We start from the raw sequence: 18,737 nt of genomic DNA, 5'->3' as shown, positions 1-18,737 counted from the left end.
CTATCTTGAATATGGGCCTTAGAGCGCACTGTTACTGTGAAAGTGTACAACCCCCTTCCCCTTATTTTAAAAGCACAAAATCTATTCTGAAATAGACAAACGGACAAAGTGAGTTATAGAGCTGATTATCTGTTATCACAAGAAAGAAAAGAAAGAGCAGTCTGACCGCTACAGATGTGTTCTACTTAATTATGCTCCATATTTATGTGAATAGCTACAAGAATTTTCAGCCTTCTATCTTTTACTGGAGCTGAAAAATCACGATTCCACCCCCCCCCCCCCCCACATCCCCGTTTTGTCTCTAACAGACGGACTAACAGATGGACATTTCAAATTTTAGAGCAGCTTTGCTACTAAAAGAAATAATACATTGAGAAAATTAGTTGTGAAAAATATAAGCGGCTTAACAGCAGTCAGACTGCTATGGATGTTTTATACTTAATTATGCTCCATATTGATTGAATGTTTACGAGAAGTTTCAGCCTTCTATCTTTTATAGGAGCTGAGAAAATGAAGTTTTCCCCTTTTTGTCTCTAAAAGACGGACAGACATTGCTACTAAAAAAATAATACATTGTTAATTTTTATTTAACCCTTAACGGTTTGGGGGGGGGGGGGGCGTTGAACGGTATAATCCTGCAGGTCCTGATCCTCCAGGTCTCCATAAATCTTTTAAAAACTCCTGTGGCCGCAATTTTTGACTTAGAGACGTCAAATTTTAAACTTAGGCTTTTCTTACATGTCTAACGTATTAAAATTTCATAAAGATCCGCCGCCGTTTCCGCCGACCACCGACTGCGGCGGCTGGCAGCTGCAAAATACAGCTGCGACCGCTGAAATTTATGTTTTGATATTTCTAATATAAAATTTTACATAAAGAAAAAATTTCCTAGAAAAAAATGTTCTTCTAGCTTCAAAAATAAGAAAATTACAGCCGTTTGAAATTTTTAAGTAAAAAAGGACCTAAAAACAAAGGTTGTTAAATAAAAGGGTGAAGGAAGCTAAAATTGACTTTGACTTATAAAAGGTCGAAAATTCATTATCAAACAGGGGACTTGCACAACAAAAATTACCCCTCTAACTCTAATAGGAACTGAGATAATAGGGGGGGGGAGCCTTGAACGCCCCCCCCCCCCAACCAATTAAGGTACGGCAAGGCGCACGACTGTTAAAAGTTAAAAGGATGACAATATTCATTAAAGCAAAGCTCTTAAGATCAAAAAGAAATTGATGTAAAATCATGGTTGCCGTTTAAGATTTGTAATATTTACTATACCTTATACATATTGAGCTGTGAAGCATATCATGGATGCTTATATTCATCACAATCATTGGATCTTCGTTTAGGAAGGCCTAAACAGCTATTTGTTAAATCATTTTATCATTTTGACAAGAAAAAAAGTACAAAGAAGTGCAAAGAAAGGAAGCTAGATTTTTAGAAAAAGATTATTCAGTTATAGAACTAGTTAGAATAACGTCTCCAATCTAGAATTGATACCATATTTTACCCAAGTATAGACTATTCCATTTATGAAAAAAAAATTTGATATTAGGCAGGGGTTTTCCCACAATCGACCTCCAGGTAAAAATGACTTGTGAAGAGCTGTACTCCTACACATTAATAAATGTGTTGATTTAAAGGTTTTCGATTGCCAAGCAAGTTTAAAGGAAAAGTTTAAGGTATGAATCTCATGTCAACTCTGGAAATTGTTGAAATGAGAACAAAAATACGGTTTTAACATTTTTGTGTTGGCAGCCATGGCTTCACCATAGACGATAAGAAAAATATAAAAATCTCTTTCAATTGTTGGAAAAAATATTTTTTTTCAACACACCATCATTTCTTAATGTATTTTTTATAATTAAGGATAGTTTTTAGGCTTTTTCCGTTCATGCGTGATTTTTTTGTATAAGGAAGTAAGAAGTGCTCACTAGTGAACAATTATGTTAATATTTTGTAAATATGTAAAAAAAAGGTTTCTGAAACTTTTGGAAGATATTGATATTTTTGAAACTCTCTTACAAATTTCTTTTCTTTATCTATGAAATATTTTTAGAGTTTCAAAAATTATAATTTAAATAAAAGTTATAGATAATTTAGAAAAATCTATCATTTGTGACCTCAATAATTTTTTCATCAGTAGGTATGGCTTAAAAACCGATTAATATCCGGTTCTCAGCCATACTGAAAAATCATGTTTCGTATCGTATTATTGATAATTTTCTTCAAATAACATAATAAAAATTATAAGATTAATAAGATTTCTGCAGAGAGATGTCTATAATACGATGCGATATATAACTATTATTAGAAAATGATTATACATAAAGTGAAACTTTTAAGCACTTGAAGTAAATGAAAAACTAGGATTATCAAGGAACTAAAATACTAAAAAAATGCACTGCTGAATTTTTAACAATTAGTCCGAGACTACTTTTTAAACAGCCAAAACCTGTTTTTCAGTACGTTTGTTTACAAAACAAATTTAGCTGTGCATTTTACTTATTTTATAGTCGCTTGATAATCAAAGAGCTTAAAAGTTTTCTCATATTTATAATCAATTACTTTTATTGTTTTTATCATGACACATATCCCAGTGAATTTAAAGGTAAAAAGAGAGTGTTATTTTTTTCTTAATATTACGTAAAATTGGGTGCAAGCTTCCAGTCAAATGCGCTTATTAGGTCAAACTGCACTTAATTTTAACCAAACGCATAGTGTAATGAACAACCTTTGACCTATTAATCGCATTTGGCTGAAATCATGCACTAATTTTACGGAATATTGCGAAAAATATGACGCTACTGATTTAAATTTTCAAACATTTACTTTTACTGTTCATAGTAACAAAAGAAAATTTAATTTTCTAGCTAAACTATTTGAAAGATGCTTTCCTTCAAATTGCCTGTTGAGCACTTAACCCCTAGTTTTTAAATAGTTTGTTGAGGGGAGGGTTTTTTTTCCTAGGCTTTTTAATATTATATACCGTAACTTGACTTAAAATAATAAAAAAAAATGAAGCACTTCCACTGCTCAAAAGAGGGGATAACCCTTGCTCAACAAGGCCCTTTGAGGGAAAACACCACTTGAAATTCTGACTTCAAAATTTGATTTCTCAAGGTTTCGTGCCATAATTTATAATCTTTTCATTTGTACATATATAAATAAAATCAAATGTGCTTTTTTAGTATTTCAAAGTGTTTTTAACTTGCAGTAATATAATTATGATATTGCAATCGAGAACGTCCAAGCTTTTTATTCTTTAAACACCCCTTTACTCTGATGTTTTAACTAATGAAATATTTAATAAAGTTTTTTATTTTTGGGGGGGATATCAGCTAAGAAAAGGGGTAATTTTATTGCGATATAACATAAAGTGGGTGCAAGCTTCCAGTCAATGGCGCTGACTAGGTCAAATTGTGACCAAACGCATATTATAATTAGTTTATTCAGTTTGTAAATAATAAAAAAACGCGTTAATCTGCTAATTTAATTACTTAGTGTTAAAAATACTTTGATATGAATACTTTCTGATACAAAAATTGTTAATTTTTGTCTTTTTGTTGTATATTTCTGCCAAATAAATGTTATCTTTAATTTACATGTATTATGTATCTCTGTTAAGTGTATAAAGTTGTTTTTGTCTGTAGCGAAGGATTTCGCTATCTGCTGAACCGATATAGTTTTACTTTACAGTGAAGCTTCTAATAGGTCCTAAGATGACAAGTCTAGGCATGGTTTAGGCTATTTTTCATCCCTACCACATTCATTTGCAATCACTAATCCTATTACATAAAGTAGTAAGCTTTTTTTGTCTGTAGCGAAGGATCTCGCTAACCGCTGAATTTATATGGTTCTCCTGTACAGTGAAGCTTCTTATTGGTCATGAGATGGTTTTAGGCTATTTTATTCTTATAAATAAGTCTGGGTATGGTTTATGTTTTCTGCCTTTCCATATCCCTTCCAATATAGAGCATCTGGATACTAGGGTCGCAGCCGCTAGTATGAAATAAAGTATAAATAGATCTCTACACAGTACATTAAACCAATCCGGCCATATTGTTGAGTAAAACATTTTTAGTTTGCAAGGATGATATTTTCCATTTCAACCACATATAATACAAGTGAGCTGTAAAAAGTTATTCGAATTTCTATAGTTCCAAAATTTAGTCGCTCGTATTATTGGAATAAACTTGATTTTTAAAAAGGGCTTACAAATGACGGATATGGGCAGCAGTATCATCAAAGTAATAATGGATATAAGCCCCTAACTGTAGAAAAGGATTAACTTTATCTAGGATCTAAGATATACGTGGACGTATATTTGTCGTAAATTATGCTTTCTAATAAGGAGCTTATTTATTGGTCAGTTTGTTAATCCATTAGGAGAGTAAGGGAAAATCTTAAATGGTTTGGACAAACTACAAGTTTTAAGCCCCCTGTTATAGAATCACAAGAAAAAATAATAAAGAATGAATATTTATTCATAGAAAATGAAACAACCAAACAATGAAAAGTAACAATATTGTTAGTAAAATAATATTTTTAAAGAATTTTATTCATATTAATTCTAAGAATGGAAAGTAAACTTTATAGGCTGCTACTAGCGGTCAAACGGCTGGATGTGTAAGTTATGTTTAACTTTTCCAGATTTTTTGTTGGCCTTACTATACTCATTATTGCATTAAGCCATATGGCAGCCAGCAATCTATAAAGTTTTAGTTCGAGTCTAAATGTAAATTGCTCATTTCTATTGCTGATTTAAAAACAAATAATTGAAAATACTAGCCATTTAAATACAACTTTTTAACAATAGACAATGAAAAAATGGTTAGAAAATTAGGCCTTTCCACCCAAAAGTGATTCCTAATATTCAAAGTAATATAAACTTGAATCAATGAATACCTTTTCCTATAATTGAAATTTCTACACATGTTACTCATTTCGTAATCATTTGAACGCTATTAAAAATCCTTGCGTTACTTCTCGTTTAGTTTGTTTGCCACCAAATGAATACGAAACGAGTGAATATATAGTTGTTCCCTTAATTTGATTGATTGATTTGTTATGATGTTGATCCCAGCAGTGCTCGAACCTTGGCCCGTAGATCCTCTTTGATTTCATTGATGGCAGGCTGCGATAAAAAATAAGATCTTTTTAGGGTTAGAAGCATTTTGGCGGTAAATTTGAAAGGCACGCTTTACCCTATTTTAACACCTCTGGTAAATCACGCCACTGAATACAATCATAAAGAGAAGGGGACATGGGGATGTAATTTTATTACAGGTATCCAAAGTTTCATAAACCCATTCGTTTATTAGTTGGCTTAAAAACTTTGGCTTCTGCTATCAAATCTTGATTGGTTGGTTCAAACTAGCAGTGTCCAAACTTTTCAACCAAAAAAAAAACATTATTCTATGAAGTTTTTAACAATCTTTGATTGTGTACATCTATTTATCGTCTATTGTCTTATCCATTAAGATCCATGGGATTACAAGATTTTTACCAGGGGGGGGGGGGGAGTAGTGATTTGGTTTAAATTATGTATGTATTGTTCCAAAAAAAGATCCTTTCCTTTATAGTCGGATTATCCTCAAGCTTCGATATTCCGTTCTGAAATATAAATAAAATGTCAAGTTGCCATTAAACAAGTAATAGATATAGTAGATCTAGATCCCTTCTCAGTAAATTGAACAATAGGAACACAGTGTAGGAAATATCGGACATAAAATTTGAATATTTTTAAAGGTTTCGTAAGTTTTTGCATATTTTCTCTCTTTTTTGTTATGAGAACTGAACATCTGCCCTATAACCCACTTTGTCCATTTATCAATTCCATATTTTTGTTCTGCTTCGCTACTTATGGATGTTGTCATCCTTATTTGATAAGCAATGGATTTATTATTACTTGGATCTTATACGAGATTATCATGTACTCTAATAGAGTGAAATTTGTAGCTGGATAAAATAACGATCACCCCCTTTACCACATCCCCTTCTCTCTTACTGGATAAAAGTACTGACCAATAGTAAAGTCCATGTTAGCAACCTAAGTTGACAACAACTTTTCTCCTGTTATAATATCCACGTATATTCTATATATCTATGTTTTATCTCTTACCTTTTTACTATTAGATTCTGTGTCTGTATCTGAATCTAGAATGTGTATTGTGGAATCTTCACTGCTGGACCGGGACGTACTTGAACTTCGAGACCTGTAAAAACAAGTATTATAACACCAGTAAAAGCGAAGCTCTAAAATAAAAAGTAACGAACAATAACTTTTGCAGAGTGTCAGAACTTAATAAGCAGAACATACAGAGTGTAAGTCTAAACAAAATGGTACACAAGTTTGTTCCTAAATTGCGCAAATTCAACATACTGTAAAGGATATATTATCATTTTTAGTATTTAATTATAGAGATACTTCGCTCATAATAATGAACCTGATATTCCTAAATCGTATTGTTATAGGAATCACGATGCAGAGTTTGAAATCGATAAAGCAATTTTAACATGTCTAAATTAACGAAAAGAGCTAACCGTTACGGACGGACCGATTCTTGTTATAGAAAAGCTTTCTTGTATTTAAAAAGCAATGCACCAGGCACCTCAACCCTCCTCTTAAATTTACCTGTGCTGTTAAATATATTACCTTGAACTAGAATGTTTACGCCGCCGTGACCGTTTTTTTGACCGAGACCGATGTCTTCTTGATGACCGCTCGCTTCTACTGCTCTCCTAGAAAAAGAAACACTTTTAAATGACATGGAGCGGGCTTTACTGTAATGATAATGCCTTTAAATGTGTCAAAGCATTTCCCTTCTATTCCTCTAAAAGACTGACATTACAGCAGTATGTTTCATTTGAGAGTTGTCTTCAATTTTGATATGGCTTATGCTAGGACTCGAGATTTTCATGTTCTCTAATAAAGTGAAACTCGCAGCGGGCTTAAAACAATATCCCCCATACATCACATTTATCCCATTCCCTCCCTGGAATAAGGTATAACCAACAAGAGAAATAAATCTAAAATAATATTTGGGGGGCAGATGTAAAGGTCATCAATTCTACTATGTGTTGACCCCGTCCCCCAACGACAGCTGAAAAACACGTAAGTATAGGTTCCGTGTTTTTTTTCTCGAATTAATTTCGTTGTTGGTATAAGCTTATTCCCTACCCTCATCTAGATGAATAAACTGTTAAATAATCGAGTTCCATGTTAGCAACTTAAATTGACGACAATTTTTCCCCTGTCATAATATCCACGTATATTCTACATACCTTTCTTTTCTTCTTCTTACTCCTACGCCTTGAGGACCGAGATCTTGACCTAGACCTGTGATGACGCTTTCGCTTTCTTCGGTCACGTGACCGACTTCTAGATCTGGATCTAAAATTTAACAAGATTAGTTTCTATCAAAAAGTATGCCTTTTTTTACAAATAAAAAAAGCATGACTCTCTTTAATTTTAACTAGCGGATACGCCCCTAGAGCGCTTTCAAGGATTTGTGGAGATTTTATTGTAGTTTTAAAAGGTAAAATTTCTGCACCCTTGTACGAAAGAAGGTTCTAGAAAGTCATGCAGTAGTAACGACTAGCGGTACTTACAATTTATTGCCGATTTACTTTGGAAAATAATAATAAACCTTCCTGAGACCTGTGATAAGCTACATTGTAAAGGAAAACCATTTCGGTTCAGCGATTAGCGAGATCATTTGATACAAACAGGCAAAAAAGATCGTGTTAAAAGGGTTATCATTATCAATCGCTTTTGAAAGGCAAACGTCCATAACATTACTCTAGGAACACTTAAGGGAAGGAGGCAGGGTATTTTTTCTCTTGGGAGGGTGGAGGTAACCTCCCATAAAACAGTTAGGTATAAACCTTCCCAAGACCTATGAGTAGCTACCGTGAAAAGGAGAACCATATTGGTTCAGTGGTTAGCGAGATCGAGGTACAGACAGACAGACAAACGAATATCCTGTTACTTTAGTAAAAGGCTTATATGTATATCAAACGCTTTGGCAAAGTCAAACTTTCATTATATTACTCTAGGCGCACTTGAGGAAAGCAGGGAATGGTATTTTTTCTCTTGGGAGGGTAAAAAAAACCTCCCCTAAAGGCTAAAACAGATATAAACTTTCCCAGAAATTGTTAGAAGTTTCACTCAAAAATCCTGTTACTTTTATATAAGAACTAGCGGCTACGCCCCCTAAAGGCCTCTAGGGGCACTTGAGGAGGAGAGAGTCGAATTTAATAACCCAATTTCTTATTTTAGATTTTAAAAGAAAAAGTAAAAAAATATTTTGGGGAAGGCGATTTTTTTTTTTTTTTTTTGGGGGGGGGGGGGGGTGCCGGTGCCCCCCCCCCTTATTTTTAATTTTAGTTAAAAAAATTAAAAAAAAAAATTTCGGGGGGGGATTTTTCATTTTTTTGGGGGGTTGGGGGTGGGGCATTTTTCATTTTTTGGGGGGTTGGGGGTGTCCCACCCCTAAAAAAAAAGTTATAAACCTTCCCGGGACCTATGAAAAGCTACCGTGATAAGGAGAACCCGATCGGTTCAGCGATTAGCGAGATCCTTCGGTACAGACACACATACACAGACACACATACATCCTGTTACTTTAGTATAAGGATTGTATTTATTTTTCTGGAAATTAGAATTACGGTTACCCTAATGACCTTTATAGGGGCGTAGATTAGAGTAAATAGATTAATAGAGGTGGTATAATATATATTTAACTCTGCGCGTTTTACTTTTGATTTCAATAATTGGCCCATCTGCCTCCCCCCCCCCCCCCTCTTTATAACTTTAATTTTAATATTCGTGGAAAATTGTTTATAATAGGACCCTGCACATGATTTTTCAGAACCGGTTCTAATCCAGCAGAAATTAATAGGTTTTGAAGCTATACTAGAAACAAGCTTACCTAGATCTTTTCCTTCTCTTTCTTCTCCTTCTCTCCTCCTCACTCCCCTCAGACTCTAAATAATAAAGAAATATTAACAAAAAATAATTTTCTTTAAAAAATAATACATATATCCTTTATTTTTATTATTTAGGGACAGGGTTGTGGCACTTGAGGAAATACCTATTTTGTCTAGTGGAAAAAATAAAGGAATGGTTGAATTTCTTCAAGTGCCTTTTAAAATAAAAAAATGCTTTTTTTCTTTACTACTAAACATATGATATGAGGTAGTTGCATTAATAAAAAAATATTTACCTTTTTCATCACCTTATTTTTTTTTTAGATAACAAGGCTGATATAAAAGGCTCTAAATTCAAAAATTTACTTTTTAGAAGAAAGTTAAAGACTTTAATTTCAGCCTGGCTATAAATTTTATTATACTTACACAATTAATGGCGGGAAATTTGCGCGCAATAGTGATTGATTGATTGCGCGCAAATGCCGCGCACCGCCTGCTACGTCAGCTTACCTGCACCTTTACACTAGGACGTGTCAAGTTTAGCCACCACATTTTTTCACAGTTTTCAGCCTGCAGGGAGTTTCAAGGAAAAATAGTTTTTTTTTTTAATTAAAATTAAGAGATGTTGCTTTGTAAAATAATTCTAAAGTCCGTCTGTTCGTTTCCGGGGAAAAAATGAATCTATTGGCTCCTATTAAAGATAGACACCTATTTTTTTGTTGAAGATTTCTCATTCTTATACTAATGTACTTCTTACTTGGTATAATGGTCAGTCTTTTATGCTACACAGCCGGGGGAAATTAAATTTCTAAGGGATGAAATCATTAAATTAAAATTAATTGTCCTAAATAAGTGTTCCAGTTTTTTATAAGCCCTTATATTTTATAACAGCCTCGCTTTTATTGAACGTAACCGTCCTCGTATTTGTTCATTTTTTAAATTCAAGTTTTTTGTTAAAGCAACAAAATATGAAAATTTAAAGAAGTTATAGTTATTATGTACAAGTAATTTTCTTAATAGTGTTAATGATTGACTAAAATTGATTTTTAATTTTTTTAGAGCAACATCTCTTACAACACACAAGAGAACTTTTATAAATTTTATTCATGTAGCCTTTAATATTTTTTTTAAAAATCTTGATTGGTTGGATAAAAGAAGCAGTTTCCAAAACTTCAACCAATAATTTTAAATGCATAAATACTTATCACCTATTGTCTTATCTCTTGAGATCCCTGATTAAAGTAAAGACTACTTGGACAAAATCAAAAGTTTAAAATATCTTTTTAATGGATAAATTTTCTCCACTGTGTTAAAAAATTTATCCATAAAAATATAATCTAAAAATGATAAATAAATAGTAAAACATAAAGCTTATAATGATTGTTTTAATATAATAGAACAATTCTATTATATCAAAAATAATCCAGTAAGCTTACTTATTTTACTATTACTAAAACATATAAATATAAATAACATGATTTATTTTCTTTAAAAATCCTTGAAAATTCTCACCTGACGATGAGTGGCGTTTGGTGGGCGATGGCGAAGATTTCCGGGGCGAAGGCGATGACTTGGCGGGGTCCGATGCAAGGACCGGTATCACAAGGCGGGGTGGGCTGGCGACGACTGTTGGCGGCGTAGAAACGGCGGCGGTTATTAGTTTTTGTTCTGATAGATTTTCCTCCTTGGATTAATAAGATTTTAGTAGGTGAAAGGGATAGATAGATAGAGATAGAAAGAGAGAGTGAGATAGAAAGATGAAGAGAGAGAGAGAAAGAGTTAGAAAGAAAGAGAGAGATAAACAGTGAGAGAAATAAATACAGAAGAAAAAGAGTTAGTAAGACTGATACATTATTCATATAAAATATGCTAAAGGCAGGGATCATTAGGATAAAATTAGAATAAACAAAGTCACCCCGTTTGCAAACTAAAATAATTTTTGGAAAGGTTAGTACACTAGGTACTAGTTTGTACTTACCAATTAAGTCTAAATAATAGTCCTCAAAGTTTTGAGGCCAACGAATGAGAGATTAAAACTTTGGGGTCCATTATAATCTACAGTCCCTCCCAGGTTAAAATAGATTAATGAATACCTAGATAAACGGATAACCAAATCAACAAACCGAGAACCCAAAAAAAGTTAAGCTTAGCTTCGCTACCTATGACCTACCTGCTCAATGGGAACATTTGAGCTGACCGTTGTATTTCTCTCCGCAAGGTGAGCAAGAAATTGCGCGGCTTTCCGCTTCCGCTCCAACTGAACCGCGCGTTCCCGCGCATTCACGATCATCTTTTCGCGGGCTGCGGCGGCCAGCTTATCCTAAAATTATTTTGTTGTAAAAATTGATAGGGACAAGACAATGGAAGATAGATTGATGTCCATCTGCAACAAATTACAACTTGGACACTGAAGGGTTGTAATGTACAATCCAATCAAAGCGTACAAAGATTTAAGCCAACGAGTGAGAGATTGTGTTGACAAAACTATGAGTTCTTCACTTTAGGGAAGTCCCAAAATGGTTTTTGGTTATCTCCTAGCCTCTAATCCACCTTCTAATACAGAGCTCCAACAAACTTAAGATATAATAATAACAGATAAATGTGAAGAAGTAATATTTGTCATTCAATGACGAACATACGAAAAATTCTTAAGAGTTACAACTTGCAACATTTCAAATAAACTCACCTTAATTTTAGTTTCCTCCACGCTTCTTTTTTTCTCCTCTTCTTTTTGGTAAATTTTAGGTTCGGCTTTCACAGTCGGTCCGCTGGGCTCTGGTTCCGCATCCTTTTTTATCAAGACTTTGTAAGTATAAGGATACAGAAAGTCGCACTTACTTATGAAACTGACATAGCAGCTGTGTACTGTTTAGGTAAAGGGTACGCCAAATGAAAAGCAAAGAATATCTTTTCGAGTGTAAAATTCTGGTCTACTGTAAATATATACTAAGTGCTCCTTCTTAAAAGAAATTTTATTGAACAGCATTTTTATTGCTATAATGTTTGATTTACGTAAAATTAATAGACCCTCTTTTTTTTACTATAACAAATTATAGGGAGAAAAATGCTTACATAAAAGTAAACCCTTGGCAATTTTGTTTGATAAAATATAATTAAAGAGTGTAATATTTATTGTTGTTATAAACTAAGTAGTTGTATATTTCAAATAGCAGCCGAGTAAATGATTTTAATTTAACACAATAGTTTATAGCAGTCATAGATGAGATAAAAAGTAACTTTGCTACTAAAACATACAAATAGTACCTACATGCCTTTAAGAATGGATATAAAATTACATGGATATTGCACCATTCTTTCGCTTCTCTAATAAAATGATAATTATAACTATACCCTCCATCCCCCAATCATATGGCTGTATTCCATCTCCTCCCCTGTCCCTGGAGGAACGTTTCAATAGCTGACTATATTAGAACCCTAAATTGACGACAAAAATTACCCTGTCATAATATCCACGTATTATATATCAATTTCTGTAAAATATCGATAGTAGTTGATTTTTACCTCTTGATCCGAATCCTTGTCATCATTATCACCTCCATTCTCCCCCTCTTCATCTGTAGCATCATTATCCACTGGAAGGGCACTTAGAAAAATTGCAAGTTGTCAGTAAAAAAGCAAGTTGGTCAGAAAAATTGCAAGTTGGTCAAAAATACGGTTTTTCAAAAGGCTTAATTATCAACTTTTAGGGCACTACAAAATTGAACAGAGTAACATACATTTATTACAGGGACCATAAAGGATAAGACGATGAGTAATTGCATGATGAACTTGCCAAATATGAAATGACACTTTGAATTCAATGGGGGAAAAGTTTGGACATTGATATCTTGTACCAACGAATCCAAAATAAAAATATCTTATAATTATTATATAAGCATTGCATTGTTAAAAATTAACAATAGCTCGAGTAAAAAAGTTTTTTTTTAAATATTGTAAAATAAAATGCTAAACTTTGTTTTGTGATTGAGTGACATACGGACGGACGGATATACTCTTGTATAGATACAGCTACATAGTGTAGCTGGGCTAATCTCTCAAATACCTCTGCTTTTCCAAAGGAGTCTCTTTTTCTTCAGTCTTTTTAACCTAAACAAATTAAAATAATTCCACAACATATCCTTGAATAAAGTAAGAGGATGTCTGTCTATACCAAAGGATCTTGCTAATAACCGCTGAACCGATATGGTTTCCTTTACAATGTAGCTTCTCACCATTACTAAGAAGGTTAATAACAATTTTGGAGGAGGGTACCATCACCATTTAAGGAGAAATAGAGAAATTGCCCTTTAAAAATTACCCCCAACCAAATTTTTATTTTATTTTTCATTTAAAAACTAAGTTTTAGAAGGTACGTACCTCCCTAAAACCCAAAGCACAGCCACTTGTTTTATGATAAACCAACATAAACAAATTTTTAGGTAGCCCATCAAAAAAACGGAGTTACCTTAAATGCCAGGGGTTCTTTCACCAACTCTCTTTCAAAATTTCCAGTTGTGTGAGATCTTTAGATCAGGATATATTATTATTTCATACTAGAAAAAATTAAATGTAACTTCCAAAAGAAAAAGAGTGCCGTTAGGTATAAATAACACACAAATGTAATTCCCTAGTTTGTGCAAAGTAAGAATACTTTTTAAATTAGATGAAAGACAACGAGATTATAATAATGGATTTATTATTCCTAGGATCTTACACCAGATGATCATATACTCTAATAAAGTGAAACTTGTAGCTGGCTAACATAACAATCCCCTCCCACCCTCAAATAAAGAGCCCCTAGATGCTATGGGCACAATCGATAGTTTTATATAATGTATCCATTCCTTAGTTTAGCCAGATAGTATCCATGGTGAATATCTGTAGGAAATAGAAAGCTAAACCGAGAAGCATCTTTAGCCCGCACTACGTCCTCGAATGTTCTGCCATTTCTGAAATTATAGGTTTAGTTTGAATAAAGATAGAACAATAGACATTCAATGGCGCTTTTGCTCGTAATTAAGTTTTTTAAGATTAAGCCTATCTATATAATACCCACGGATTAAAATTAGTATAAAACTAACAACAACAACAACTCCGCCTCAACAAAAAAAAGTACGAAAAACAAAATAACTTCTTTTGTATTGGTGAAAAAATTTGAACACGGTGTACAATCAACTTATGAAACCCTCCGCCCCCCCCCCCCCCCCCAAGACAAACAATTTGACAGCACTAGTTCAAAACATTTAATAAAGAATTAATAAAAGTTTTATGCCAACGAATGAGAGAAAGTGATTATAAATCTGTGGATACCAGTATAATTTATAGTTGAATGTCCCCTCCCTCCCTGTTCAAATATTTCACCTGGCAACGTAACTGGCCATTTTGTCAATAATAGTCTGTACTTCTGGCGGGGGGAACACTACGGGGGCCTCCTCCAACTTCTTGTCTGCTGCCTCATCCCCCTCATCTTCTTCTTCCCCAGGCGGGGGTGTACCATCCCGCAAGGTGTGGGCTTGGGGTGGTAGTGCTGTTGTAGGGGGTCCTACGACTGGTCCATGGAATCCTTAAATAAAAGTGGGTAGAATGTATCTATTTTGTAATCCAAAAACTACCTAGTACACAATGCCATCGAAGGTGATTTGACTTTTGTGTCAGAACCTGAATTGGGACATAGTGCATTTCATTACCCTAGGTTAGGAAACTTCATTTCACTTTTCAATAAAATCTAAAATGCAGCGGTTTTTGCAGGAGGTACCATTTTCTGTGAAAATTTTAGAGGAAAATTAAACAGTTTTTTAGTTAATTTCTACTTCTATTTTCAACTGAAGAAAAAATCCTTTTGTGTATATACAGAATCATTGTTGTTACTTAATCTTATCCCAAAAAAAATTTAAAAATTAACCCATAAAAGCCGATTTTTCATTTCGTTCAATATGGGTAAAATAAAAATATTACCATCTCCAAAGGGTTAAAATTAAAATTTCAAAGCTCTAAAATGTTGTTCAACGAAAATAAATAGCAGTTTATAAGGACTTTTTGCATCCATCTTCTCATTTAACAGGAAAAAACAAACAAAAATAGAATCTATTTTTTCAGTGTTGACATAAAAAAAGCATTTGATTAAAAATATAAATAATAATTTTTTAAAGAAGTGCTAAAAAGTAATACAGACTATTCAACTTTACCTCTGACATTTAATTAGACGTAAAAAATCTATTTATTATAGCAGACAATTATGATAATTTGTTTACAAAATTTTCAGCAAAGCATTACTGATAAACTAAGGACTTATTAGATAACATACTAAATGCTCTTTTGTAAAAAGATTCTATGTATTCTGTATTCTATAAGAAAATCATGTTTTCAAATGGACATTTCAAATTATAGAGTAGCTTTTATTAAGTAGAATCTATTTAATCTTTAAAGAATTAAAATAAAGAATAAAAAAGTTTTTGAATTTTATCTTGACATATATATGACTAGCATGAAGTATATAATTAGAAATGTAGATTATTTTATAAATAATTCTTGTTTATACTCTCGAACTTAAAAAGTGTTGCTTAATTTAACTATGTTATTTAAAAGTTGGATTCGATAGAAAATGTGATGGAAGGTTTTATTCTACTAACCTTCACTAACTGCTTTTACCTGGTCCCGGAATGATTTTAGGAATGTCCCCATCCCTTTGAATTAAAAGCATTAAAAGCTTCTAGATGCTAGTGGCGCATCCCCTAGTTTTACATAATATGATTAAAAACTATGTTTTTTGTCCGACTTAATCCCAAATAAACATAATTTAGATATGGTCACAATTTTAATAATGGATGTAGAATATACATGGATATTATGACAGGGGGAAATTGTCGTCAATTAAGCTTGCTAACATGAAACCCATGTATTCGTCAGTTTGTTTATCCAGAAAGAGGGGAGGATATAAATGTGGTAGAGGGGTAAATGTTAATTTAGCCTTATTAGAACATGAAAATCAAAATAATAATATATCCATTATTAGTAGCGAAGCTACTCTATGATTTTATATTTTTTATATTTTTTAAAACTGGTTTACTTTAGCAATGTATATAGAATATATGTATATATTAACAAGGGAAAATTTGTCGCCAATTTAGCTTGCTAATATGTACCTCGTTTATTATAGTTTGTTCATCCATGGGATGGATTGGGGTATTGTAACTTTAGCTGGCTGTGAGAATTACTTTATTAGAGTACAAGAAAATCTGGTGCAACATCCAAGTAATAGTAATATTTCTATAGGATTCAGCAAATCTGCACATGGTAGAGAAAGGTACGAATCTTAGCCTAAACAAATTCCATAACTAAAGACAAAATAAAGACCTACTGCTGCTATGTCAGATGAGCGGTATTTATAGTAAAAGTAGGGGAAATGCCTTCTCTCAAAAACAAGTGCAACCCATAAACATGATCATTTTGGAAAAAGGGTATGTTACAATATAGTATGCAATATTTTGGATCATAAGCGTGCAGAAGGGGATGTATACAACCCCATGAAACAACATTTTATGAAGAACTGCATTTCCCTTTTATCACCCTTGAATAAAGAGAGAGAAAGAGACAGAGAAACAAAGAGAGAGAGGGAGATTGGTAACACTTTTATTTTGGTGTGGTTTTAGACTATTTTCAAGATCAATATCGCCCTAAAGTCAAAGGGTAGAACAACTCATGGATCTAAAGGGATAAGACAAAGGACAATAAATTAATGTACATCCCCAATATTAAAACACAAAACTACCTTCTTTGGAGCTTAAGATTAGTGGTTAAAACGTTTGAACAGTCAACTTAATAAACTAACCAATTAAAAAAGTCCTCAAAGTTGTTAAACCAACGAATCAGAAACATAATTGTAAAACTTTAAGGACTAGTGTAATAAACATTGGTATTTCTCACTCTGGGAACAGCTAGTCACTTGAAGCTACTCTTTAATTTGAAATGTCCGTTTGAAAACATGATTTTCTCATAGAATAAAAATTTTTAAAGGAGCATTTAGTATGTTATCCAATAAGACCTTGGTTTATCAGTAATGATCTGATGAGAATTTCCATAAGAAAATTTATTCTAATTGGCTGCTATACTAAATTGACTTTCTTTTACATCTATTTCAATGTCAGAGGTAAAGACTGAATAGTCTGTATAACTTTTTAGCACTTTTAAAAAATATTTTTTTTTATAGTTTTTTATCAAATGCTTTTTTTATGTCAACACTGAAAAAATAGATTCTATTTTTAGTTTTTTTCCCTGTTAAATGAGAAGATGGATGCAAAAAGTCCTTATGAACTGCTATTTATTTTCGATGAACAACATTTTAGAGCTTTGAAATTTTGATTTTAACCCTTTGGAGATGGTAATATTTTTATTTTACCCATATTGAAAAAAATGAAAAATCGGCTTTTATGAGTTAATTTTTAAATTTTTTTTGGGATAAGATTAAGTAAAAACAATGATTCTGTATATACACAAAAGGATTTTTTCTTCAGTTGAAAATAGAAGTAGAAATTAACTAAAAACTGTTTAATTTTCCTCTAAAATTTTCACAGAAAATGGTACCTCCTGCAAAAACCGCTGCATTTTAGATTTAATTGAAAAGTGAAATAAAGTTACCTAACCTAGGGTAATGAAATGCACTATGTCCCAATTCAGGTTCTGACACAAAAGTCAAATCACCTTCGATGACATTGTGAGTACTTTTACAAAATTCTAGAATAATTAGGTATTTATCGCATCGAATTATAGACATCTTTACGCAGATATTGTGAAAATTATAGGATTAATTCCAGTGTTGTTAGGCGGGACATTCGGTATTAATATTATGATTCTTTATATATTACTAGCGGCTACGCCCCTAGAGGCCTCTAGTGGCACTTTAGATGTTTTTGTTTGTTAAAGTCTCTACGTTACTTCTTTATGTTACGATACCTCTTTATGTTACGTTGTAGTCTCCCATATATTTTTAAAATTTTCGATTTTTTTGTCATTCCTCTTGGGAGGGTGGTTGTACCCTCCCCCAAAATAGTTATAAACCTTCCCAGAACCCATGAGAATCTACCCTGTTAAGGAGAACCCGATCGGTTCAGCGGTTGGCGAGATCCTTCGGTACAGACACACAGACAAACATCCTGTTACTTTAGTATAAGGATTATTTGTAAAAATTGTATATATTAAGACACTATACTGACATGAGTATTCAGTAAAGCTTAGATTCGGTTCTGATCCAGCATATATTAATCAGTTTCGAAGCCATACTGGAAATCTTACTATTTTATGAACGAACTTGCAAATGTGATCTAAACCTTCTACCTAGCTTTTATGCTATTTATATTTTTTCATCTCAAAATCATAAACGGACAAAAAATAAGTTCTACAAGTTTATTTTATGAAAAATCAACAATTCAAAATGTAAGTCGGTACCTGGAGGGGGTGGTGGTATAAAAGGGGGTGCGTACGGCCCTGCCCCATAACCATAGGTGGGAGGGGGAGCTCCAGGCCCCGCCAAATGATGTGGAGGAGGGGGTAGACCTGAAATAGAAAAGTTTTAAATTCACCTTAAAAAGAAAACAAGGATGACAACATCCATCGAAGCACAAAAATCCTGGATGGGAATATGGACCAGAAGTTTTGAAGAGCAATCAATGTTTGTAAAAATCAGGAATATAAATATATTGGAGAAAATAAATCACGAAACCTTTCTTACGTATTTTTAAATTTTTAATGTTTATATTTTGTAGCATGACAAAATAAATTGCAAACTGAATAGGTTCTCAATTGTATAGGGA

At 32.9% G+C, this 18,737-nt stretch overlaps 1 protein-coding gene across 2 annotated transcripts in view; it reads right to left on the bottom strand.

The window, feature by feature from the left end:
• Window positions 1-4,466: 4,466 nt before the first annotated feature.
• Window positions 4,467-18,737, bottom strand: part of su(w[a]) (suppressor of white-apricot) — a 26,456-nt gene continuing 12,185 nt past the window's right edge. Inside the window, exons 14-28 of one of the 2 annotated variants that reach the window (XM_080172421.1) lie at window positions 18,373-18,480; window positions 14,293-14,494; window positions 13,779-13,880; window positions 13,397-13,457; window positions 12,995-13,038; window positions 12,454-12,535; window positions 11,618-11,719; window positions 11,102-11,251; window positions 10,444-10,615; window positions 8,934-8,988; window positions 7,285-7,393; window positions 6,656-6,741; window positions 6,122-6,215; window positions 5,577-5,613; window positions 4,467-5,136 (exon numbers count right to left, since the gene is read on the bottom strand). In XM_080172421.1, coding sequence (XP_080028547.1) covers window positions 5,066-5,136; window positions 5,577-5,613; window positions 6,122-6,215; window positions 6,656-6,741; window positions 7,285-7,393; window positions 8,934-8,988; window positions 10,444-10,615; window positions 11,102-11,251; window positions 11,618-11,719; window positions 12,454-12,535; window positions 12,995-13,038; window positions 13,397-13,457; window positions 13,779-13,880; window positions 14,293-14,494; window positions 18,373-18,480 — 1,475 coding nt within the window. In that variant the 3' untranslated portion in view covers window positions 4,467-5,065. Of the gene's footprint in view, window positions 5,137-5,576; window positions 5,614-6,121; window positions 6,216-6,655; window positions 6,742-7,284; window positions 7,394-8,933; window positions 8,989-9,441; window positions 9,502-10,443; window positions 10,616-11,101; window positions 11,252-11,617; window positions 11,720-12,453; window positions 12,536-12,994; window positions 13,039-13,396; window positions 13,458-13,778; window positions 13,881-14,292; window positions 14,495-18,372; window positions 18,481-18,737 lie in introns of those variants that run through there. The other variant, XR_013882532.1, reaches the window with a different exon arrangement.

The sequence above is a fragment of the Acartia tonsa genome, chromosome 9 (genome assembly GCF_053477335.1).
Source record: "Acartia tonsa isolate MP-2025a chromosome 9, ASM5347733v1, whole genome shotgun sequence".
Lineage (NCBI taxonomy): Eukaryota > Metazoa > Arthropoda > Copepoda > Calanoida > Acartiidae > Acartia > Acartia tonsa.
Note: the sequence above shows the minus strand (reverse complement) of the source record. Positions and strands in the feature narration are given on the sequence as shown.